This window comes from Bombyx mandarina, chromosome 22 (assembly GCF_030267445.1).
Source record: "Bombyx mandarina strain Sakado chromosome 22, ASM3026744v2".
Lineage (NCBI taxonomy): Eukaryota > Metazoa > Arthropoda > Insecta > Lepidoptera > Bombycidae > Bombyx > Bombyx mandarina.
In genome coordinates, this window is record NC_143228.1 from 917,605 (window position 1) to 945,482 (window position 27,878).

At 40.1% G+C, this 27,878-nt stretch overlaps 1 protein-coding gene across 3 annotated transcripts in view; it reads right to left on the reverse strand.

Annotated features, from left to right (window-relative positions):
* The window catches only part of NGR-A35 (neuropeptide receptor A35), a 150,549-nt gene that overhangs the window by 70,678 nt on the left and 51,993 nt on the right, over nt 1-27,878 (reverse strand). For all 3 annotated transcript variants that reach the window (XM_089736719.1, XM_089736720.1, XM_028183152.2), the window contains exon 3: nt 14,822-14,964. In XM_089736719.1, coding sequence (XP_089592845.1) covers nt 14,822-14,964 — 143 coding nt within the window. The remainder of the gene's footprint in view (nt 1-14,821; nt 14,965-27,878) is intronic.

Below are 27,878 nucleotides of genomic sequence, written 5' to 3' on the forward strand. Positions count from 1 at the left end.
AGGAATGTAGATCTTCAAGACGACCTAAAATTAGTACCGATACGTATCTCAACAATAATCATTTTTAGTTTTAAGTTTTTTTTAAACATTAAAATATAAAGCTATCTTTGACAAAAGATATTGTCGTCAATCAGCGAAGACCCGAAGACGTCTGCCTGGTTTCCTTCATTTCGAACCCGAATTTTTTTTTTTTTTTTAATACTCGTGTTTCCCCTTACATTGTCAGAGCGCTTATTTAGGTTTATTTAGATTTGTTTCAGTATTTATTAAGTTTACTTAGTTTTATTTTTTATTTTTAAATTTAACATTATTAACGAATTTTCCGAACGAAATTTACTAACGAAATTTATTAAGTTACTTAATTTTTTAATACAACAGTTCCCCATGCTTACCAGGCCATATTATTCCTAATAAGGTGGAAGCATGGGTCAGGTTTCTTTATTCCGTTTTATTGTTCGTTCTGCTATTTTTGTTGCGTACTCCAGTAGGATGCCCCTTTCCTTTTTACTACGCATGATGTGGCTGATGCTGTTTAGGCTCAGCCCCATCTTTAACTCCTGCTCTAACGTCCACCTCTCAGCCGCAAAAACACCGCATTCCAGGAGAATGTGAGGGACAGACTCAATTGCGCTGGGCTCGCAGATGCACGATGGGTCCCGCTTACACTTGAATCGGTGCAAGTATTCGGAGAACCCACCGTGCCCTGTCAGCACTTGTGTTAGCACCCCCCGTGGTTTTATTTTGCGCACGATCTGGTATGCATCTCCAGCGTCTGGGAAAAACATTTTTGTGACCCCCGCGGTTTCTCCGTTTCTATATCTCCGGTTCCACTCACCCAGCGACTCCAGACGGATCTGTCGCCTGACGTATGAAACCGGACAGAGGTCATAGTCCGGCTTTGCTTTTCTTTTTAGAGCCGCTTCTTTGGCCAGGTGATCGGCGCGCTCATTACCTTCCAGTCCAGCGTGTGCCCTTATCCAGAACAAGGATATATCTTTGCCCTGGGATAAAGCCACGTCGAGGTTCCCTCTAGCTTCCACTGCTAAGGCGTGGAGGGCACTTTGGTTCGTGACTGTCTGTAGTGCGGCCTTTGAGTCACTGTAAATGCCAAAAGTTCCCTCCCTGCGCCGCAGTATCTGCCTGGTGGCTACGCATATTGCCAGGAGTTCCGCCTGGTAGACAGTACAGCAAGACGGCAGACTAAGTTTCGAGGACTTGATCTCGGCCTCCCTATCCCAAAGGGAGAGTGCCGCTCCGACTTTGCCCTCGATTCTGCTGCCGTCTGTGAAGAATCGTACATCTTGGCTGTTGTGGGTTTCCACATGTGACTGGTCCACCAAGCTCACGAACTCCATGGTCATATGTTTCGCCGGGTGCGGTGTGTCTGCGAACGCCACCACCCGTTCCACCTCACGGCCGGCCAGCGATGTCACCCCCTTCTTCATCTCGTACAGTGCGGCTGCTTCCTGTATCCGGAGATCGAGTGGGAGTATCCCCGCCAGCACAAGTGCCGAATGCAGCGAAACGGTGCGGTAGGACCCGCATAGCTTTTGAGCGAACCCTCGCTGGACCGAGTTCAAGTGCTTCTGCACTCCGACCTTCCTAGCCGCCGGCGCCCAGGCGCTGGCTGCATACTAAATCACCGGCTCCACCACCGCCGTGTAAATACTGCGGATCACCTCGGGGTGTAGGCCCCAGCTCACTCTTGCCGCTCTAGACAATTGTTTGTAGATGTTTATGGCCTTCTTACAAACATTCGCGACGTGGGTGTTAAAAGTGAGCTTGTGATCCACAGTAAGCCCCAGTATTTTTATTTCCTCAGACATGCCAATGGCGACCCCGCCCATGCTCAGGAGTGGGACATCGTACTTTAGCTTCCTCGTTACAACCATAGCACGTGTTTTTTGTGGTGCAAATTTCAGCTTATTTCGGATGCCCCACATCCGAACACATTCGAGGGCAGCATTGGCATGTCTCTGGACCTCTAGTGCTGTCTCCCCGCTGAAGATGAGGACGACGTCGTCGGCGAATGCCTGACAGTAGTTGCCTCGCTGTTCTAGGCCTTTCAACAGAGGGTCCAGCACCAGGTTCCACAGGATCGGGCCTCCGATCGATCCTTGCACACACCCCTTATTAGTGTCTCGTCGACACTCCGCCCCAGCGTACCTGACCCGGACACTCCTATCGTTGAGGTAGCTGTCCATCATCCGTCTAATATTCACCGGGCACTTTTCCTCAGCCAGTCTGGTTCTGATGACCGGCCACCATGCGCTGTCGAAGGCTCCCTCTATATCAAGTGAAACAACAGTGATCAGTTTCTTTTCATTGAGTTTTCCCTTGATATGCTGTATCATGGTGTAGAGGGAGTCTTCGGTGCTTTTTTTGTGGCATGAATCCAAACTGGCGAGTACTTAACCGTGGGATCAGATGCCACTTTAGACGAGCCACCATCAATTTTTCCAGGATTTTGCCTAGGACTGGTAAGAGGCCGATAGGTCTGTAGGACTTTGGGGTGGTGTAGGTGTCCTTTCCGGGTTTCCGGAGGACTACCACAGTTGCCTCCTTCCACATCCTAGGGAAGTATCCTTGCTCAAGGCATTTATTCGCTAGCGCAAGGAAGACCCCCGGATCGCGGAAGATGGCTTGGGCGCAGATATCGGCTGTGAGACCGTCCGCCCCAGGTGCCTTCTTCGGGTTGAAGCTTTCCACCGCCGTTTTCAGTTCATGTAGCGTGAACGGTGGGTCATGATGTTCATCATGCGACCACTCGTTCGCATAATTAGCTGCTTCACGGGTACGACGGTGGTCCTCGGTTTCGCCCTTCTCCAGGTCCTTGGGGTAGAAGGTCTCCGCCAGCATCCGCACGGAGTCGTTTGGCCCCAGTGGCAATCCATCCTTGATCAGAGGCACGTCCTCGCATCTTTTGGCGGTCCTGCCGATGATCCTGTAGATGCCCTCCCATACTCCCTCCCTGTCCTGCTTCTCGCAGAACCCCTTCCAACTCTGCACCTGTGCCCTTTTCGCCTCAGACTCATAATTTTCTTTTACTTGCAGGTACTCCTCGACGACTTTCTGTCTACGAACTGGTGCAGCGCTCCGTATGCGGCGTCTCTTCGTGTTTACCTCCTTCTTCAGATCAGCGAGCTCTGTTGTCCACCACGGTATGGTAAGTCGGTTTGTATTTTTTATTTTCGGTATATTTTCCTGACTGCTTGTAATTATGGCATTGTTAAAATTTTGAATGAAAGTTTCTAGTTCTGATTTATGGTTGATATTGTTAATTTCTAGGCTGTTTATATGACTGATAACTTTTAATTGGGCCAATATCTCATGAAATTGACTCCAATTCGCTTTTTTGGTATTGAATACTCTGGTTGTTCTTCTAATGCTAGTGCCTTTAGACTTTTCCAAGTCAATTTCGAAAACAATACCGTTGTGGTCCGAGCTCGTGATGCCACTCTCGACTCTCCAGTCCTCAACTAGACCAAGTAGTCCCTCCGAGCAGGCTGTGAGGTCAACAAAGCTGGTGCACTGCTTGCCTCCTCTGATGGTATCGAAGGTCGGAGTGTTGCCGACGTTGAGTACCTGCAAGCCCATCTCCTCGAAACTGCCAGAGACTTCTTCGCCCCTGCCGTCAATGGTTGAGCCCCCCCACCAGGTGCTCTTTGCGTTGGCGTCTCCGCCGACTAATATGTTCAACTGACCCATGTCCTTCCGAATCAGTTTCAAGTGCTCCAGGTATGGCTCTATGGGCTGGTCCGGTTCACAGTAAAAGGAGACCACTGCGATCTCCCAGGCGCGGGTACGAATCTTTACCACCGTGATGTTATTGTTGGTAAGCTCCGAACACTCCGTCACGTCTAGTTCGTGGTCGAAGACGGCTATCGCCGCCTTCACCGTTCCATCTCCTTGATCCGCGCACTGGAAGATTCTCACTCCCCGTTAGTCTCGCATCCTTCGGATCCCGCCCACATACGGCTCCTGGAGCAACGCCAAGGCAACTTTCCTTTCGCTTGCCGCTATTAGAAGTTCTTGAGTTGCTAGGTTTTTTCTCTGAAGGTTTGTTTGGATGAACCCGAATATTGCGTTACCAAAATACCATTTTTTTTTCCTACCTAAGCTGGTAGCCTAGAGAGGCTATTCCAGCGTAACCGTAACTAGTAGGTGAGCTCACGGGGCTCAAACCTGACGACGATGCTAACATGAACCCTAGCAAGAGTCGTGCTTCGCAGAATCTACCACCGGATCGGAATCGCGACCCACTGAGAAGATCCGGCGAGAAACTCAGTGGGCTGTGTCTGAGAGTTAATTTACTCGTCGAGCCCTTCGTCGCAAGCGACGGGTTCGACGAGAACGGTGACCGGTGCTTGAAGTACCTAGAAGCACTGTTAGTGGATCGGGAGGATCCGAGATGACGTGTTTTGGGCGACGTCGACTGCTTTCCATTCTGTCCGCAGGATCGGGAATGTAGTTACGGGCGGCCACGATGAGAGGGTTCTCATGTCGTGCCGCTTTATCGAAGTGGCGCGTCGACGCCGACTGTAGATACTTACTGATGGACTCTAAGTCCAGGTCGTCATGGAGGTCGACGTTCCTGACGAACCACGGGGTTCCGACGGCTATCCTGCAAAAACGGGATTGAATAATTTGGAAGGATTTTAAGTGAGTGCGGGCCGCGTGAGCGAACACTACTCTTGCATAGGTCATGACGAGGCGTATGCAAGTTTTGTAGAGTGTCACCTTATTTCTAAGAGACATTTTACTTCGCCTGCATATCATCGGGTAGAAAAATATCAAACCTCATAATATTAAAAGTGGTTTCACGATCTCATTCGTTTTTTCAATTATTATTTATGTTTCATCCATCTGTTATTTTCGTTGTTAAGGTTATAAATATTTAAATTAAAGCACCTGTAAAATCATATTCTAATACGATGTTTCTTATTTCTATATTTTGCACATTCCCAATCCACTTTTTACGTAAAAGTTCTGAACTGCATCCGACTTTTGTTTATTTTTACCCAAACTTATGGACCATATTAGTGAGTACGCGTACACCAATTGTATGATACTTACTTATTCAGCTACGGTTTCGAAATTGAGCCCTTAAGAATAACTTAAACACCAAAACTAACTTGTCTACAATTCGCTTATCTGGATCACTGTCTTCGAATTACAAGAAAACTTTGTACAAGTTAAGATTAACGGGATTGAGAGAGACCGATCCAAATGAAACAAGTAAGTCAGTAAGTAGACTTGAAGAATAGCTTTAGTGTATTTTTTTGGTTCGCGTTATAGAGAACAGCACTATTGTTTTAATGACTCGCCCACTTCAGGAACTAAGCATCATTATGTTGGATGTCAACAAAAAGTTCACAGATAAGAAAATATACTGTTGTGCGGTGGGGTTCGGGATTTTTTTTTTTTTTGGTCAGGAGGAAATCGCCGGACTTCCGCCCTCCACTGGGGACGGCGGGCGGAGCATGTCGGAGTCGAACCGTCTAAAACCTCCTGTCGCTCAACAACCAACGTCCAAACCTCACATGAGACAGAACTCATGAAAAGGCAAAGGGGGGAAAGTGAAGTGTTTAGTGCGGAGCACATCTCTCCCATCACCCTCCCCCTCGGGACGCCGGACTGGCGGTCGTCGGCGCCACGACCACCAGCCCTCTCGGTCGGCAGGCTATCCGGAGCCCGCCTAGATGGCGCCGGTTAGAGTGAGCTATCCTACGGAATACCCCGCTGGGTCAGAACCAGCGTGGGTCGAGGATAGCCGGCCTTCCATCACCCGGATGCTCTTGCGTAAAACGCGTGCAGAGCAGCTTGCACGACGTCTTCTTAGGTCCCCCTCGCCGGTCCCCAGACCGACATATGAGGGGGACCCGAAACACTTAGAGGGCCAGGGCTTGGGCGATATCCGCCTCCCTGGCCCCCGCTCGACGGCGGCGGGCTTGCGCGTCTCTAACGCGCCCCGCCGCGTCCTTCTGCGAGATGGTGCACTCGCAGAAGTCGAGCATCGCCTTCCACGACTCGTCGTCGCCGAGCATCGATGCCACAACACTCGGCAACGACAAGTCGTTTCCTATTTTTGCGACGAGGACACGGCGCCACCCCTCCCATGCGGGGCAGGCGACGAGCGTATGCTCTGCCGTGTCCAAGTCGCAATCACAATGGTGGCACTCTGCCGTCGGCTCGGCTCTGATCCGGTGCAGGAACTCACCGAAGCAACCATGCCCAGTGAGAACCTGCGTGAGCCGGAAAGTGAGGCGTCCTCTGTCACGATTCACCCAATCCACAAGGACTGGGCGAATCGCCTCGACGGTCCTACGACCAGCCGAAGGATCGGCCAGCCGCCTGGACCTGGTGGGGTTAGGGAAAAATGAAAATTTTACCGACGTAAAAATTAAAACTGCATTAGCACTTAGAACACTTTAAAATTCTTAAAACACTTCTTCCTTCGAGTAGATCCAATTACTAACTGACTTCATGCCATCTCTGCAATGCTTTTATAGTCGATACGACATCCCTAGATTTCTCGAGAACATTCTGGACAAGTCGAGTAGCTTCGGTGTGTGTTCCTGCTATCTAACAATAGATGGCGTTCTACTTCTCGAGCGTTTTCGACGTTACTCTTACCAGCGTAGCAATACCAACAACGCTTTATATTTTGAAATGGTGGAATATCAAGTAAAAATTAAATATCGCAAGGGTTCTTTTAATGGGATAAACGTGGGAGCTTATTCCATATTTTTAGACATAACGCATTACAAATTAGATGCGCGACTAACTATTTTAATGTTATATTTCTGCTAGCTTCTCTGTCTCTACACGAACAGATCAACTATCGCCTCACCGAATCACCGAAGTCGGTGAAAGGATCACCGAAGGCCATAAACACCTGTCAATCTCCTTGAGCATCCGGCTGTCTTACCTTTCAAAATAGAACGTAGGATAATAGGATACTTCGCGTTAGAAATATATGGAATAGTAGTCTCTACTGACGCAAAATCACACTTCATTCTGTCATAAAAATGACTATGGCGCTATTCAGTATCAACGAAAGTATGTATTGCATCGATATGATTTGTTTTCTCTTTGATTGGTTTTTTTCTTATATCAAAATACATGATGTTTGATGATGTTTTTTTTCTTATATCCAAACATGATTTATATGCTTAAGTGTAACCCAATTGAATAACTAGTTGTCGACATCTATCTGTTCATAGCGAAAATTTTTAAGGATCGATTGTTGTTTGTAACTCTTTCGTGCAAAAACATATAACCAAGATTGATACTCGGAATATTTATTACTATGGTAAACGTATGGTACAACGCCGGGTATATCCGCTATAATTAACACGGCATTGTATCTGTTGGTTCGTAATTTTAGCATCAGGATTTAGGGTTTACAAATCGACCGGTAATTTATAAATCCGAGAATAACACAATTTTTTTCGTAAAGTGTCTCATTAAATCTCAATTACAAAATTTAACGGCATTGAAACCGCAGGGCACGTCAAATCTAATCATACATTTTATTTAAGTTATTCGTTAATACTCGATAATAGTGTCTCTACAGTCAAAAATATTTCCTACCTCACTAATATTAAGTTTAAGACGAATGTTCCAGAACTGTTTCTCAGAGAGTTATCTGACTCATCTAACTGGTAATATTTGTTAATATATATTTATTTTTATATGTATATGTATCTATTTAAGTACGAGTATTTGTGTCTATAAATATGATGTATATTATATATACACATATTATTATGTTTAAGTAATATCACTATAACACTGCACCTACCTAGGTTCATCTCTGCACTCCCCTAATGTAGACTGTCAGAGAATGCCTATAGCATTAAGTCCGCCTTTATACTATCTAGTATATAAAGTTAGAAATAAATAAATAATATTCAGTGTAAACCCAAATACGTATTTTGTATATACGCATTCAAAACTCTTCTAACACGAATATTAAATTAACCGCTTCATTCATTATTCTTTATTAAATCATTAATATCTGACATACATTCTGATTTGCGGAAACAAAGTTTTCCCCCCCAGCTTAATGGAAAAAGTTTTATTGTGATTGCTGGAGTCCCTTTTGTCTCGAAGTGAATACCTAACAGGTTCAGTTAAGTACCTGATTCCCTCATACTCTTTGATTGATTGAAAATGTATTATTATACACATAAATGGCAAACAACACGAAAGTACAAGAGGGAACTTTATAGCTAAAAGCGAGCTTTTCCGGTCAACCTTTAGATGTAGAAGAATCATCAAAGGAAAAACCCCAACTGTGATGTACTTATAGCTTAATATTTAAGAGGGATTGAAACGTTATATAAAATTCCTTACGGTATTATTTTGATAATTTTGAGTGACTTAATAGCGCAGCAGCTAGCGCCTCTGACTGTTGCGGTGAGGGGTCATGGGTTCGATTCCCACATCAGGTAAACATTCGTAAAATGAATAGGTTTTTTTTGCATTTTATATGGGTGTTTATTACCTATATATGTATACATTTAAACGCATATAAGTATAAATTTGAGTTTTTGGTATCCATAACACAGGGAATCCTAATTTGAGTCCCAATAACCGTATAGGATTTGTTTTCAGTGATTATTATCATTGGAACGAAGTTCCTTATGGGACGATGCGGACGGGTACCCATCCTAACCGGGAAAAAACGTCCGTAACGTATGATTTTTTCTATTTAGTTTTTTATCAACAGATGTCGCTGCACGTAAATTCATCAATTCCTGAATCGCGGTGACGAAAAGTTACACAATTGATAGACGTTCTCGTATTTCTCTTGCTAAATCATACTTATCCAAGTACAAAATAGGAAATAAATTTTAATAAATTTGATTTTTAAAAATAGTGAGAGAAAAAATGATTAAATAAGCGTGGCGTGCTTTTCAGGATATGTTCAAAATAATCCTTCTACTCAAATCTGATCATAAAATATTATTTATAACTATTTATACCATGCACATGTAAAAGCGTATTTTGTTAGTTTTTTTAAACCATTATTTATTACACCACACATCTTTTCATAATGGAGGGAGGAACTATACGTATTGGGACAATTTTTATCGGGAATCTAAAAAATAACTTTTCCCAGTAATCGTTTGCAAGATTTCCCTTGGTTATTGCAAATATATAATAACAGTAAAGGTGAGCTTTCGACACACGAAAATACAATATCAAACGAAATTAGAAAAGTGAAAGCTTTGTCAAAGGAAAGAAACCTTTGAAAGTACGTTTTTTTATACAGAAAATCACTTTATAAATTAACACGCCCCTTCGGTTTGTAGCTGTTTGGTTTGATTATTTTGAATTATTAGAGATTTTAATAGACGAGAACCTATATATATTTTCGATTTTGATCTTTTAATGTCCTTTGGATCTTTAGGTTATGTAGCTTTTTTTAGCTTTTGAGGCAGATGAATCTATGGCCCAGCTGATGATTAGAGGTTATCGTCACTCATGGACATCAGTAATGCCAGGAGAACAGCCAAATCGCCCACAAGTCGCAAACCCAACCAAATGTTATTAAAAGTTTATATGTACGAATCGAGCTTAAAGCGAACCCTGTCTGCGCATCTCATTGTGTTAGTTAAAAAATCTGGTACTTCCAATAGATTTCCGCTGAAGTGTTTACAATAACCAGAACTCGGATGAACGCAGGATAAATTAATATTGTTGGGGCGTGTAACCTCTTTAACAGGACATAATACCTACAACAATTGGACATAGACTAAGACAGATACTTGACAAGAATTTGAAAAGAAACAAAATAATGAAATGGAACGAGAGTGGACATGATGGGCCGCAGGCAGTACTTTTAATGCCTTCCAAAAAAACGTTATGGCTATCACAAGAAATGCAATGGACAGTCTGAAGAAGATATGGAAGAACAGAAGCGTTACAAGAGCCACAAAGATCCGGCTCGTACAAACTCTTGTTTTCCCCATATTCTTATACGCTGCGGAGACGTGGACTTTGTGGCAGGTCGAGAGAAAGAAGGTTGATGCTTTGGAGATGTGGTGCTGGAGACGAATGCTTGGTATTTCATGGACCGAACTTCGCACCAATATCTCCATTCTTCGAGAACTCGGCATTAAGCAGTGTCTTTTGGCACTCGTGCATGGACGCATACTATCATTTTTTGGACATGTCTCCCGACGAGGAAATGACTCCAAAGAGCGCCTTGTCGTTCAGGGCAAAGTAGAAGGCACCAGACCGCGTGGAAGGGTGCCCGTGCGATGGACCGACCAGATCAAGTCGGCAGTTGGCGGCTGTTAGCATAAGTGTACCAGGCTCACCACAGACCGGGAGGAGTGGCGATTGCTCGTGAGGCGCATAACATCTGCCCACAGCAATGATGCTGGATGACGACCACGACCGCTCTGACAAGAGTGATACGACATACGAGAAAAGACGTACACGGACCAGACGACAAATGAACGAACCGACCGTTCAAATGGTCAAGTGTAAATTTTCTACTTTAATTAATGATTGGAATTTTCTAAAATCCCAAACTCACAATACCCTAACGAACACTTTTCGCTATACATTTAAAATCTCAAACAACAAACAACTTTATCCTGACTTCGCTTTATCATTTGTCCGTAAAATGACATCGTTTCATCCCTACTTAAGCGTCCTTCACGCAAAAACAATGCTAATAGAAAACAGGAATTAATGTTACGTAATGGGAATGTTTACGAGGAGAAATAACACAGCTTCAATGTGCGCTATGACTTATTGCCTTCGTCTCGCTATGCGTTGCGGCACTTCAATTTATTGAGTTTGCTTCACTAACATAATCTGGCTAACGACGCAGTGTATTAAGCAGAGAATGCCGCCGCGAGGACGGCTGTTGACCTCAAGATGTGTACAATAACCATTGCGCGCTCACGAAATTTCCAACCACTATAATAAAACTTCGGCCATCGCATTAATATTGTTTTCTGCTTATGATCAAACAATAACCCTTTTTAAGCTCACAGCAAATATTTCATTCAACTGATACTTACTTCGAACCAACCATTTTTTTTTTTTTTTTATTTAGTCCATGATGAGATCTGTGTTGGTTCATAAGACGCCCTACGTGAACGTATAAGTAAGCCAAACTTTTTTTTATTGCCCTAGTAGGCAGACGAGCTTAAGGTCCAGCTGATGGTGAGTGGTTACCGTCACTCATGGACGTCAACAACGCCACGGGCAGAGTCAAGCCGCTGCCTACCGTAAAGTACCCCCACAAGCCTCGTTTTAAAAAAAACAATATCATAGCGTCATTGGATTTCCTTAGAAAATCAGTACCTGTCTGCGGGATTTGAATACCAGCATAGTCGCATTATTCGACACGAGTACACCGGGCTTCTTAGAACGATTATCTGGATCCTTGAAGTTATAAGTTTATTTGTATTTCTGGCACTCCTAGACAGAAATGATCAAAGTTTACTGCCGCTGAATAGAGCACATTATTAATTTTTTACTTATCTATACCAATCTATACTTTTACTTTTTTTTTATATTATAAAGCTGAAGAGTTTGTTTTTTTTGAACGCGCTAATCTCAGGAACTACTGGTCCGATTTGAAAAATTCTTTCAGTGTCAGATAGCTCATTTATTGAGGAATGCTATAGGCTATTTATAACATTACGCTAAGACCAATACGAGCGTAAACCTCCTCTTTTGAAGTCGGCAAAAAAGCATGATTTTGGTACTTTAAATAGTTTCTTAACATTCTATTATTCAAAAATATACTTACTTCTACGTAAATGAAGTCGCGGGTAAAATTTTGCGTTATACCAAAGTAAATATTCCACGCGGACGAAGTCACGGGCAAAAGCTAGTTAAAAATAAGCCGGTTCGATGCGCGCTTTTCTTTTCATCTAAGTTAATAAGCATGAAGTAGGAAAACGCTAACCACGGTTACTCCGTAAACGGTGCAGTCGGTAGGGAAATTGTCAAAGTTTCCGACAACAACTTTTGGATAAGGGTTCCGTAACATAACCAAAAGCTACCTAACAATGTGTTCTCTGTCCTCCGCCATAGTAATGTTATTAAAGTTGCTAACTCTAACCTGCCAAGAACTGTGAAACTAAGTGTTACTGATGCCTATCGACACCACAAAAAAAAATCGCCCCTGAGATAAAGGGAGCAAAAGAAGAAGTAAGTTTGTTGAGCTGTAATAACTGCTGCTTTAATTTTAAGAAACCCTTGAACCAGAATGCGTTGTTAATCTGCAGATGTAAGAGACAAGACACTTAATCAGATAGCATTGAGGGTCAATAATACTCGTCTGAATTCACAATACTAAGTTCCAAAATTAATACCAGTGTATTTGGAACAACAGTGGAACTCGGTATATAGAACATAGATTTCTTGATAAAGTTTCCTAAACCCTAATTCATTCTCTTGGGGCTAAATATGTATTTGAAAATTGCCTATATTTCTGAACACAAGCAAAATTATCTATGTAAAATTCCATGATTCTTACTTTTAGCATGACAAACTTCCATACAACCTTGTGTGTGTTATCTTGCCCCCCTTATGGCGAAAACCTTTCTGTGTTCCTTAATACATAAAAAGTATAAAAGCTGAAATTTCAAATATGTAACAATCGCTCAGTCAGTACAATTAATTACATATATTATTATGTATACATAAAATATGTCGCTAACGCGAATAAGTTTGGTAGCAAAACGAAGCGCAGATTCCCGAGAGGTGACAACACTATCGTGATGTCGTTGGAGCTCGGCTAACTTCGTGCTACAGCAAAACCTAGCCGATGGAGGCGCGAAGACGCCATCACACTTACCAACCAGCCTTCTTGAAGAGCGGTGCTTCCATCCTAAGAACTATCATTCGTTTCGTTTACTAACGCCAAGATAAGACTGCTAAATTGTTTTTACTGATGGTAGGACCTCTTGTGAGTCCGCGCGGGTAGGTACCACCGCCCTGCCTATTTCTGCCGTAAAGCAGTAACGCGTTTCGGCTTGAAGGGTGGGGCAGCCGTTGTAACTATACTTGAGATCTTAGAACTTATATCTCAAGGTGGGTGACACATTTATGTCGTAGATGTCTATGGGCTCCAGTAACCACTTAAAACCAGGTGGGCTGTGAGAGCGTCTACCCATCTAAGCAATAAAAAAAGACAATAAACGTGTTTTGTGTACTCGCTGTTTCTCTTTGCTCGATCACCCTAGCTTTTCGCCCCTGTGACGTTTGACAATGGTGTCAATAACGCGCAATAATATATTAAAAATTTTTAATATGTAATTGCGACATTAAAATGTATCTATAGTTGATAGATAAATTTTAATGTCGTTCTTTCATAGGTCTATCGTTCGCAAGGACGGGTTTGGAAAACAGGTATTTTGAAAAAATAGTACGGGACCCATCTCGAATCTTTGATCACATCATAACCAGATCCTTAAAAGATAATAAATATTATTGCAAATTAGACCAAAAGCCTTCTCTAGTTTCTCATTGTTCCTACAATTTTTGCTTAAAACTTTTGTTTTTGCTTAAAAAGTTTAAATAAAATCGAATTTATTACGTGAACAATAAATTTTTAGGTTTTTTTTAAACAAGTTCACAGTCTACGGACTCCCCGTAGACCGTGAACGTCTTCTGTTAAGGAAAATGACAACTCCGAATTCTGTCGAGTTACAGATCTTTCTGAAATTAAACAAAGTTATTTGGAAAACATGTCTTTGCAGATGGCGATATGATGTTACGGCTCTTGGAGACGTAAATAAGTAAAAAGTGGAAACTTTGCCTGATAAAACAAGTTCTTAAAAAAATACATCCGTTAGATGACGAGTTAAACGCTGTAAAGATGTCGCTAGGAATAAATACCAGGAACAATTGTGAATACAGGGTGTCTTTTTTAGAATAGATTTTTTTAGAATTAGAATAAGAGGCAATAAAAAATTTAAACCCAAAGAAATATGATATGATATGATAATAACAATCTGCAGTTACGTCCCTTTTTCAGTTTTGATCAAAATACGTATGTTGATGTAATTAAGCAAAGGCTCACATATTCCCAAAAAAAAGTCCTAATTTTCAATTTGAAGGAACAGCCGTTATTTAATATTGAGACTTAGGAGCAGTCGCAGCATTCACACGGGCAAATAAACATTTCATAAATAAAACTACACATACTTTTTTTTTTGTCAGCAGGAAATCGCCGGACTTCCGCCCTTCACTGGGGATGGAAGGCGGGGCATGTCGGAGTCGAACCGACTAATACCTCCTGTCGCTCAACAACCAGCATCCAAACCTCCCATGAGACAGAGCTCATGAAGAGGCAAAGGGGGGAAAGTGAAGCGTTTAGTGCGGAGCACATCTCTTCCATCACCCTCCCCCTAACTACACATACTTGGTAAATAATTTAAATAAATAGATGGTAGAATTCCAGGCGCATTCACACTGCCCCTACCACTTGTTTTACACACAAAAGTATTTGTAAATGCAAATTTAATTTTATCCTATCTTTGTCTATTCATTGCAGGTTAGCATTATTGAATTTCCCTGCATTCTTATTTTGCAAATCTGTAAATACGGTGATGTGGAACGCCCTCTCGTATTTGCATACAATTATTGACTTCGAAACTGTTCGGGTTAGAATATTTTATTGCGCAAACAGACAACGGCTACTATTAAGCAGCTACAAGCATATTTCAATGCATCAATGCGAATAAACTAATAGCCAACTGACTTCATTACAAGATTGTGTTCATCTTGAAACATTTCGTGTTTATCAGATTGCCGTGGATGAAAAATTAGTACGTACCTTGAAGGAAATTGACGGTTTTGCACATTACTTCACCGAAGTACCACAGCAGGGTCACTGACTTGGCAATCTGCACTGGCATGCAGAACAAGGTCACCAGGAGATCAGCAACCGAAAGGTTCACAAGGAAAATGTTTGTTACGCTGAAACAAAGATAATATTATCTTTGAGTTATTTTCCGAAAATGTTGTTGTAACGCCAGGGAAGGCTTCTAGATAATACAAGCAAAGCAAGTGTCATGAGAAACCAATTTAAAACCATGTGTATTACATATATTTGTTTCGCTAAAGCTTCACTATAAAGAAAACGATGTTAAATTAAAGTTAATTTTAATTTAATATTGATAAAATAAGTGTCAATAAAACCTTGGAGTCTTAGTTATTATTTCAAACGGGCGTGAGAATTCAGTACACGTGTGCAAATTTTATTATCACTATATATAAATAGTATAAAAGAAGAAAACGTAAACAAAATGATCAATTCAATTGTATTTATGTGTACAACAAAAAAAGCAATTTTACCTTATAATATTATTTTCTTCGAAAAAATAAAACACAGCACTGGCTTAACTTGATACAAAACAAAGCTTTTGATAATTACAGAACAAAAGGCTCAAAGCTGAGAATAAAATGTTTGTGTTAATAAAAAAAGTTCAGTGGCTATACAGAAGGGAATTATTTCAACGGAGCAATTTAGATAGAATGGTTCAAATCTTCAGATGGTTTTTTTGTGGTCTATGTAAGCAAATACTCGTTAATCCTAAAGATATAGGTCTTTTAACTTAAATAAACATATGAGTTTAACACTTGATTAGCTATAAAACAGTTACAGAAAATTCTAATAGTCTATTCGTCTTCTAATCAATCGCTGTCTACTTAATTATAACGTAGATTGCATCAACATCTTTATCGTATAGATTTGTTAACTCATTTCTACTGCTTTTGTTTCTAAGCTGTGACGTGACATCAATGAAGACTGGATGATATCAGATTAAGTTAAAGAAAAAGATAACCCAGCTGAATTAGCGCTATGACATGTCCTTCTTCAAACGAGGCTTGTGGAGAGTATTAAGCGGTAGGCAGCGGTTTGGCTCTGCCCCTGGCATTGCTGAAGTCCATGGGCTACGGTAACCACTCACCATCAGGTGGGTCGTATGTTCGTCTGCCTACAAAGGCAATAAAAAAAAAATGTTTTGCCCGTTCGTTTTAAAAATGCGATTCTTATTGAAACCAGGGTTAAAATTTACCCCGGGACCGAACAGACGTATCTAGAAGCATGTAAGTTGAAATGAGTTTTCTTTATTATTTTCTCGTGTTGGAGATCTCTTGGATTAATCAACTCAATATGTTAGGAACTTTGACCGTTAAACTACTTAAAAGTTGATGGTAAAGTTCGTGGTCTAATGAGTAAGACGACTGGTGCACTCGTACTGAATAATTGTGATTACCTTTGGGCCGACATGCATCAATTCTTAGAAGAAAAAATACGTTACTAGCACGTGCTCAGGAGTATCTTCCACCATGAAGAAATAACATTGCATTAATTGACTCCCCCAGATAAAGAGGCATAATTACCGCCATGCCACCCATGACCGAACACTATGGAGGAAAGTCACATGTGGTCGCAATCCTCAGCAGTGAGGGAACGATTAAGAAGAGAAGAGATTCTTACATTTGGAATCTGCTCGGATGGACACCATTCAAATGGAAGAGCAACCGTTTTCTTGGACGTGTCTCAAAAAATTAATGTTCTGACACTAATAGATTCCACAATTAACGCCAGGGTAATGGTCAGTTTATCGGTCCGTGTACAGAAGTTAAAATGAAAGAAAAGTTAAGAGCTTGACTCGGAAGCAAAGCTGATCTAGAATAGACTGTGTGTGGTAACTAAATCCAAATTACCTTAAAAAACTGGTCGCTTCCGAACGTTCTAGAACTAATAGTTTTAGCTCACGTTGAAAACTACAACAATATGTGTTTTGTTATTTAAGCATACAACAATGAATGCCGGCCTACAGGAAATTTTAATCCGACTTATAAGCTCATAAAACGATATTTTCGACTAAAAAGAAAGAAAAAAAAATTAAAGTAAATAACAAAAAGAGATGGGTCCCATGAATTCCTGCACTTAGTTAATGTTTAGTCAAACAAAGTATATAGCTATTATTAGCTTCAAAATCTAAGCACGCTGTAAAATAACTATATTTGAAGATATGTGAGTAAGATATTAAATTTATTACTTAAAATATATATTAAATAAATTATCTGGGTGACAGATTAAACAGGCTTCGTGAATTAATAGCTCGAAGAGCCCTATTGAAAGTAAATTGTTTAGTAAACTTAGCGCCACAGGCTGTAGATATTATAAGAGATTTATTAAACAAACCTTTTCTAAAACACGAGACGTTTCTTGAAACATTTAGACAAGTTACAAAGTTTTGCTAAAACTTATCATGATCGTACAATTTGATAGAATCAATTTGTTTCGGGAGCGCTGCTTTAAATTTACTCACACTTGAAAACAATACAAGCAGAACATCAAAATTGTGTATAAATAAAATACTTTTTACTGGTTATAGGACTGGCGCGGGTGGGTACCACCGCCCTGCCTATTTCGGCCGTGAAGCAGTAATGCGTTTCGGTTTGAAGGGTGGGGCAGCCGTTGTAACTATACCGAGATCTTAGAACTTATATCTTAAGGTGGGTGGCGCATTTACGTAGTAGATGTCCATGGGCTCCAGTAACCACTTGACACCAGGTGGGCTGTGAGCTCGTCCACCCATCTAAGCAATAAAAACTAAATAAATAAACTTCACTTTTACATTTAGTTTTATATAAAGGTTATAATTTAATTCTTTTGTTTTTGCCAATCAAATATCTGATTCACTCATGTGCTGTTGTCATCTTGATGTTATTTTTAATTTTCAGTTTAATTAAAACAAATTTTACGGCTTAAAACTCCCATTTTTTTTATTGTTATTCTATTATTTCTGATGTTTCGAATGTTTTACGGTTTTCATAGTCGCGAGAGACTCATCTAAAAGGAGATTAAACCAAAAATGTATTTTTCACTATAATTATGTTTATATCTCTCGGGCCATGATTTCAATTTATTTTATTGCGATATTATTTTACTAATAACATAAAGGTGTTGAAATCGAGTTTAATGAAATATAGGTTATAAATTATGATAATAATATTTTAGCTTTGCTTCTGTTAACATTTTATCATAATTACGAATGTATCTGTAACTATTCGTAGGAATCCCATACGCTTATTTACCCTTCAATTCACTTATTGCTTAGATGGGTGGACGAGTTCACAGCCCACCTGGTGTTAAGTTGAAATACTCCAAACTAAAATTATGTTTATCATGATCAGGATGGTACTTAGGTAGGAATGCAGAGTAACAATTCACCCTATCATCAGTAGTGACGAAAATTATAAAACTAATAAATATACGGATATACAAATTTGATGAATTAGGTTTTTCAGGATTGAGACGATTGCATTCGTTCAACGCGCTAATTGTAAATGTTCAAATCGTGTACCATAACACTACAAAAATAAAACTGTAGAGAATTTTATTATAGAAATGGACATTAAAAGAACTGAAACTACATCCATAATTTTTTTGAAGCTTAGATGGGTGGACGAACTTTCAGCCCACCCGGTGCTAAATGGTTACTGGAGCCCATAGACATCTACAACGTAAATGCGCCACCCACCTTGAAATATAAGTTCTAAGGTTTCAAGTATAGTTACAACGGCTGCCCCACCCTTCAAAGCGAAACGCATCGGCAGAAATAGGCAGGGCGGTGGTACCTACCCGTGCGGACTCACAATAAGTCTTACCACTAGTAATTACGCAAATTATAATTTTGCGGGATTGACTTTTATTACACGATGTTATTCCTTCACCGTGGAGGAAAATCGTGGACATTTGCTAAGTACGTATTTCATTAGAAAAATTAGTACCCGCCTGCGGGATTTGAATCGCTAGATACGAATGCACCGGACATCTTATCTTTTAGGCCACGACGACTTCAATTCGCGTTTATTTTTATACAGAATTTAAATCCACTGCTATAAAGTAGGAGTCATTCAGCAAGATACATTGTGACTGTTTTACTTTACTCAATAAAAATCTGCAAGCCTTCGCTTGTAGTGATAAAACTGGCCCGCGTTATATGTAATATATCGAAATCAAACGAGCGACATTCACGGCCCCAAACAAGTATTTTCTCCGACGTTATGGGTTCTGAAACAGACATACTCTTGCACTTCTATATTTCTTTAATAAACAAACTCACTAAACGAGAATTGAAAGCTATAGAATCTTATTTTGGACAACTGACCGCTACACTTACGGAGCTCTAAAACTTAGGATGTTCTTTTAAGCCATTGCATAGCTTTTATCGCGGACCTTGAGCGCGGCGACCGAATCAAGAAATTCCGTAACGAAAATAAAACCTAACATCCCCACTCCGCCTACCATGTAGCTCGCATTCAATACATTCACACGTTGCGTTCGTGTAGTGTTTCTGAATAAGCGCGCGGCGTGACGTCGCACTGCATGCGCATCATGAGGAGTCTGCCCATCTCTCTCTCGCGCGGTCTAGCTTATGAGTATGAAGGGGACAGTTAATGTTTTGCTTTTGTTAATGTTTAAAAATATAGCGGGGTCTTATTTTATTATTGTTTTAATATTAAATTATTATTGTCTAATTATAATTGCATAAGTTGATAAAAAATGCTATGCAATAGCTTTACCGCGGCAGTCCCCGAGTGCCACGCGTGTTTTTTTTTCTATTTGCTAACGTAATCATTGTTAGTTCACGGCTATTTATTATGTTGCTATCGCAGTAATGCGCGTGGGATGTGACAAGGGTAAGGATCGCTTTTTATTTAAAATGTATAGTGATAATTTAGTCAATAATTTCACAGACAACCTTGCCAATCTTGGCAGCGGCTTGGCTCTGCCCCTGGCATTACTGAAGTCTATGGGCACCAGTAACCACTCACTATAATCAAAAAGATCACTTGAAATTTTCTGCTAACAATAAATTCCCGTTGATTTATATACTTTTTTTCGAAACAAACAATACTTTAATTTAAATATAGTAATAAACATAACCAAATTTCCACCATTGACAATTAAATACGAGCAAACAGTGAATATTCGATAATTAAGTATTACTATCAAATCTTAATTAGCACACACGGTTACGTAGAAAATAACTAGATGCAACGGAATACATTAATCTAACTGTAACGTGAGGAATCTGCAAATTTATGGTCCCTGTGTTAAACGTCCCATCGTTTTTAGGGTAACTACCAACATAGAAACATTAAACAGACAATGTAATATTTCAAAGATACCTTTTGTAATTAAATAACGACCAGAAGTAAATTATATACCAGTAGGGAGTGATGTGTTCTGATTTCTCTAATAATAAAACACCCTATATTTTAAGCACGCACGGGTAGACACAACCATTCTATTTCTGTCGCAAAGCTATCAAGCGAATTGAACATGAGACATCCACCTCAAGTTTCAAGGTCGGTGGTGGATTTTGTCATTCATTCACTGTACTCATCATTTACACTGTGCATTGACCCACAGAAGTGGCTACAGATCACAAGGAAAGGTCTTAGGCGGGCGCATCACGATGCTCAGCAATGAGTGATCGATTGGAGAAGAGAGAGAGAGAGATAGAGAAAGATAAAAAGAGAGTATTTTTATTGTACACCAAAAAAAAAATAAACAAAGCAAAACATGAAATACAAAAAAGTGCAATTGCTGCTACAATTACGAAAGGTTCCTGTACAAAAATAAATTTAAATTTTAAAACTGCACTACGAGGCAGCATTTACTTTCTAAACACATAGATTACGGTTTAGCCGCACCAAGTTGTTTCTGACTTAATTACCCTATATACTGCAAAAAATAGAATATGAAAAACTATGAACTTCTAAATAACATAAATAAGCCATCAATCGAGTTATTATATTAAACAGAGAATAAAACATTTTCCCTAAGTGTGCCGAGGGCAACCCTAGATGGGCCGCATTTTGTCCGATCCTGCTAATATATGAGACGGCGTGTTGGTTTAGGTCCCGTATTACCAACAAGATTGTTGTTTTCATTCTTTTGTCTCTGCCTGAAGGGTTAAAGATGTCTTGAGTGTTTTCGATAAGAGAGAATGTTTTATTGTTATAGATGAATAGTTTGATTGTTTAATGATGATAGACGTCCACCAAGTCATCAACTCACTTGTAGCCTATATAAGCCATTATATTATTTTAAACAAAGGTGTACGGCCGTCTGGTGTAGTGGTAAGTGACATGGTCACTACACAAGGAGGTCGCGGGTTCGAATCCCGCCAAGGGAAAATATTTGTATGATAAATATAAATATATTTTCCAGGGTTATGGATGTATATTAAATATATGTATGTGCATAATAAAAATCTTACATTTATTTCCGTTATCTGGTACCTGTAACACAAGTTCTTTACGAACTTATCACGGGACCAGTTAACGTGGCGTGATTGTTAGTAAATATTTATTTATTTATTTAATTGGAGGCTTGTTCAATTTATTTCTTACTGTAATGTTTCGAATCACTTTCTAGTTTACGTTGTCAAGCAAAAAAGTACAAAAATGTCTCTAGAAAATCCTCAACGCTTAATTCGAGTAAAGTTTCAGAAGTAATTTGGAAATGACTAGAACCCACACGTGTACGTGCTCTGAAATTGCTCAAAGCAAATTTAAAAATTGGCTTTAGTATATAAATTAAATAAATAAACTAAATTTAAATTTTTCGTGGTTTTTTTTTCGGATAAATAAAATTAGAATATTGTTTGTACAAAAGTTTCCAACTGGTAAAAGCTTTTTTGCTCCTATCTATAACTAACTCCAAGCAGCGTTTATCAGTTAAATGCATTAGAACAAGAGAAAATAAAATTTTAAATTTTCTTTACCTTCTGCAATTTGTTCACGGCAAATTTTTAGGGTTCAATTCAAAGGGGAAAAAAATAAAAAAAGGTTGTAACAATATAATTAAAATATTTAATCTAAATCATTCTCGAACCTACTGGAACTGACATCATAAATGTTATCAAAATCGGTCCAGCTGTTTAAGAGGGGCTCACTAACATAAAAATCGACAGAAGAATTACATATTATAGTGAGGGGTAGATATCAGGGGTATTTTTATTCTATAAAACTATGGGTTAGTCACTAGTGTCGAATTTCGAATTCTAATCTTTCTTAAGCACAAACAATTTTCAATTTAAAAGGATAATTACAACAAAGGATAATTACAACAACTCTTGTGAGTGCGCACGGATAGGTACCACCACCCTGCTTATTTCTGCCGTGAAGCAGTAATGCGTTTCGGTTTGAAGGGTGGGGCAGCCGTTGTGATTATACTGAGATCTTAGAACTTATATCTCAAGGTGTGTGGCACATTTACGTTGTAGATGTCTATGGGCTTCAGTAACCACTTAAGACCAGGTGGGCTGTGAGCTCGTCCACGCGTCTAAGCAACAAAAAAAATAAAAAGACGCGAGCGCACGCTACTCGCACTCAAAACGGAAGCGCCCGGAACATAGATTATACACTTGTATGTCAAAAGACGACCATAGATACTAAACACTATGCATAGCGAGCGGGCATACGGCCGCGAGAGTGACGTACAGGTCGGTTTGCTATAATATTATATTAAGATTAAACTGAAAAGCAATTATTTTCGTATCACAGGGTTACTGACTACATCTACAGCACGCGTAGAATAATAAAATCGAATTTGGAAATAAATCTAGAATTTAGTTCATTGATTATTTTGCATCGTTAAAACATCACACCACTTACATAGGTCTCCAATAGATGATACAGTCCCCACTGGACTTGCCTGTTTCCTTCAGTCGGTAAGTATCTACAGTCGGCATCATTGCACCACTTTGAAAAGGCGGCACGACATGAGAACCCTCTTGTCGTGGCCGCCGGAAATTACTTACCCGATCCTGTAGACCGAAGGGTAAACAGTCGACGTCGCCCCAAACACGTCATTACGGATCCTTCCGATCCATTAACGGTACAAGCACCGGTCGCTTGCAACGTAGGGCTCGACGAGTGAATTAACCCATAGACACCGCCCACCGAGTTTCCCGCCGGATTTTCTCAGTGAGTCGTGTTTCCGATCTGGTGGTAGATTCTGCGAAGCACTGCTCTTGCTAGGACCAGTGCTAGTAACACTCCCGGCTAGAGCCCCGTGAGCTCACCTACACGTCAAGAAGAAGCTGAAATAGCCTCTCAAGGCTATCAGCATAGGTAGGGAAATAAAAAAACCTGTTTCCTCTCATGTAAGACAGTACTCATTAGGTACATTACTGTTATTATATCTTTCAACATTTATTAGTATCAGTAAAATTACGTAAATAAAATATAATTAGCCTTGTTAAGACAACGAACGTAGCTCAATTACAACGGGAGCCGAACTCAATGAACATTATCGTAGCCCGTTTATTTTTGCCATTCCCATACACGTTCCGGTCAGACACGTATTCCTTTATTACTTCCTTAAGCATCCGGATGTTTTCATTGCGAAGAAAACTCGAACATAGGGACTTGAATTCAAGAAATGCTAAAGATTTTTTTTAATTAATTAATTTATTTACCTATACAGCTGACTAGACGTACCTCTCGGTAGCACTCGCTTTGGAATAAAGAAATCGTGAAACAAATTGATAGAGAGTTGATATATGTATGATCTCTCCCATCACCCTCCCCCTCGGGACGCCGGACTGGCGGTCGTCGGCGCCACGACCACCAGCCCTCTCGGTCGGCAGGCTATCCGGAGCCCGCCTAGATGGCGCCGGTTAGAGTGAGCTATCCTACGGAATACCCCGCTGGGTCAGAACCAGCGTGGATCGAGGATGGCCGGCCTTCCATCACCCGGATGCTCTTGCGTAAAACGCGTGCAGAGCAGCTTGCACGAAAAAAAAAAAATCCCCATCGTACTTACATTAGATTCTTTATCGTGCACTCGTGCACTAATATATATCACCGAGACACAAACTGTATTATGAGCAGTCTTCTCGCTAACGGCGATCTCTTTCACAACACTGGTAGGCAGCGGCTTGGCTCTTCCCCTGGCATTGCTGACGTCCATGAGCGACGGTAACCACTTACCATCAGGTGGGCCGTATGCTCGTTTGCTTACAAAGGCAATAAAAAAAATTACAAAAACTCTCAGGTGGAAAATAAGTGTACTTACCGCTTTATAAATTAAAAAGTTTGCATAATAATAAAATTAAATAATTTACATAACAGGAAATTATATATACGTTTTACAAAATTATGCAAATGGTCTTTAAAAATAATAATACTGACATAATTACTGGAGCTATACTGTAAATTACCTTCTGTTCTAATCGAGGTTATAAACTATCCCTGTATGACATTTCATCAAAATCCTCGCAATTATATATCATAGATGAAGAAACTGAACAATAAGAAGAATGGCACAGTACAATCATCACTCACTGATTCCAACCGAAGTCAAACCTGCGATTTTATATTTTTACAACTCACAAAATAGCACGAAGCCACAAGCATCGCAATATCATAATAAATTCAAAATTAGACAGGGGCGCACCATGCTTCAAAGGCTTTTCTTAATTTCATTAGAGACACGTGTAGGGCGACGTAAAGCTCAGATTAGAGCTTGAGGATGTAAATCCCTTTGGATTACAAGGTCTCCGTGTCAGCATCTGTCCTTGGAGGTTAATGGGTGCTCACCGACGATGTATGTTGTTACGTTTTACGATTTGCAGTGCTTTAACGGGAGAATTAGGTGATTTCAGTCTAGGAACAGTTAAAGTTTACGTGACACCTCCTGTGGTCAAGGTAGTTTATGGATGCTGCGTTGTGCTATCAAAATACCCATTTTATTTTTAAGAAGGTGTCAGTGTATGGTCGAATAACGATACGGAAAGTACGTAGTTTATCACTGGTGGTAGGACCTATTGTGAGTCCGCACGGGTAGGTACCACCACCCCACCTATTTCCGCCGTGAAGCAGTAATGCGTTTCGGTTCGAAGGGTGGGGTAGCCGTTGTAACTATACTGAGACCTTAGAACTTATATCTCAAGGTGGGTGGCGCATTTACGTTGTAGATGTCTATGGGCTCCAGTAACCACTTAACACCAGGTGGGCTGTGAGCTCGTCCATCCCTCTAAGCAATAAAAAAAAAAAGTTTTTTATCACTCCACGCATGACTGCTTAAAAACAGTCACCCATGGTCAACAGGCCATCAAGTGGGTTGTCTTAATGGTTTGTAGCCATTGTCTTACATGTACATTAGCTATACCAAAGTTCCAGCCACGCTGCTTAGACCCTTCACGATCTCAGTTTAAAATTTTAATTTGATAGCACTCAGTAACCACGAGAAATTCAATTCAGAGTTGTAGGGTATGTCACAGAAAATCTCTGGACATGCGTTCTGGTTAGGTGCAGTGATTTCAGTGATATGGATGTAAAATGCAAGTAAAAGAGGTGTGGTTAAGATGACAAAGGGTTCATTTCAAACAAATCAGTCCCCCTATGAAATCCCTGTCCCTATGAAAAACACGGTACGGAAACTAGGAAAGATCTAAACTTTTACCACTCGAAGATTTAACAGAACCTTACAAAAGATTTCGCTTACAAAATAGTATTGAATTCACATTGATACCGCGCATATCTAAAAAGAATAATATCCAGCGAAGTACCAGTTTAGTTGAGTACAGAACGCAACTTTAGAGGGCAGGCACCATAATGATAGGACACTTGGAAAAAAAACCACGCGATTGTAATATTCGTATACCCTCCTGACTATGGCCTTGTGGTCTCTGGACTAGTCTGAATCCTTAGAATTATTATAAAAAATGTGTGTGTGTGCAAGTCACACACAGTAGAAGTGAAACTTATAAAATATAAAAATAATCGCAAGGGTCAACCACTCCGCAACCGCACCCCGGGGGAACCGCCTGCATGATCACGGTATTCCGACGCCAGGTAGGCATGATTTAGCAAGAGAAATACGAGAACGTCTATCAACTGTGTAACATCTCGTCACCGCGATTCAGGAATTGTTGAATTTGAAACTAAATAGAAATAAAATAAACATAGCGAAGAAATTAAGATGGCGCGTAACCGAAAAACGTTACATACGTTTTTTTCCTCCCTATATCGATAAAGAAGTTTCACTTCAAAAATTGATAAAAAATATTTTATCAAATAAGGCAAACATTTCACAATAACTAAGTCTTCACCTAAAATCTTCAATATTAGAAGCTAAAATATTTTTCGCAACACTATCAATTTAAACTTATCAGATTCATAGTTTTCGACGAAAGATTGATGACGGCAGAGAGATAATATGTTCACTATAAAAACTTCTCCGCTCGCTGATAGCAGTAGCTTACTAACAGATACGAGGTTAAAGTTTTTACAACGAAAAAGTAATTTTGGGAAACTTTTTTTTTGTTTGAAAAGGGCTTAAGGACGGTTTAGGGCTTTAAATACCCTTGGCAGAAGAGCAATCGACTTGATCATAATCGTCACCTACCCTATAAAGGACAGGACACATTCATCAAGCTTCTCTCAATGAAATGATTTGAAGATACTGACAGATGTCAAACAACTGCTCGGCTGTCGCTCTGGCACTGTTAATATCAATAAGCGACGATTACCACAGGCCACTTTTTTTTTTGCGTAGATGGGTGGACGAGCTCACAGCCCACCTGGTGTTAAGTGGTCACTGGAGCCCATAGACATCTACAACGTAAATGCGTCACCCAGCTTGAGATATAAGTTCTGAGGTCTCAAGTATAGTTACAACGGCTGCCCCACTCTTCAAACCGAAACGTGTTACTGCTTCACAGCAGAAATAGGCGGGGTAGTAGTATCTACTCGCGTGGACTCACCAGAGCTCCTACCCCGAGTAAAAACATAAACATAAACAGTATAACTATACTGTGTGCTCATCTTCTATCCAAAAGTGGGACTAGGGGTATGAGCCATACTAGTCTTCAAAGGGCCCAATAAACTTACTGTATTATCGCTAAACGTAATAAGTGTACCAGGTAGCAACGAGTTCGACTACTGCCCACTTAAGGGATCTCTAAAGCCTCTGATTTACCGAAAAAAAAACTATAGAAATAAACTATTTTCAAAAAAGGACAACATAAAATTACAATATGCATATGTAGGGGAATGATACCCTACCCCGCTTAGCTTACTATGCATTTATAGTAATGAACAACATACGTTAGTCAGTCAGTGGTTAACGTGCAGCGATCCACCGCGGTCGCTGACGTGAATAAACATGTGATATTAAGTAGTGTTTTATTGACCGCTCCGATGAGGTTCATGGAGGACAACACTCAACAAACAACCAAAGCACACGCCTCATCCTCCTTCATCTCCCAATACACACATATATTATATGCATATATTATAATATACTCTTATCGGTTGAGCTTGAAAATTTTCATTGAGAAATAGATTGAGCTAACAGCTACCTCGGGAAATATCCGAAATAGTATGCACGAGAAAACGTTTCATGGAATAGCAGTAGAATCGTAAAATCAAGTTATGTGCATGCATAATTGCAAATGAACTTCAGTGCATATTACGAAAGTTGAAGCTTGATAACTTTTATCTATTTCGAAGTACTCTTCCAACTAATAAAGCTTGACTGTGAAAGCTTAAATCTTCAAAATATGTAAAATTTCAGGAGAGATAAAACTATTCATATTTTCTACATTCTGAGTTTGAGAATATTTTCAGTTTTCGCCAAAGCCAATGTAAATAAAGATGTTGGCTTATCTATACTAATATTATAAAGAGGAAAGATTTGTTTGTATGTTTGTATTGAATAGGCTCCATTTTTGCATGCAAAAGAACTTAAAGTCTTAATTATGAAGTTCAAAACTTTAAACTTACTTGTTTCAGGGAGATACTTAGAACTGAGCTGTAATCTTGTTATTGTCATCGTCCATAAGCTG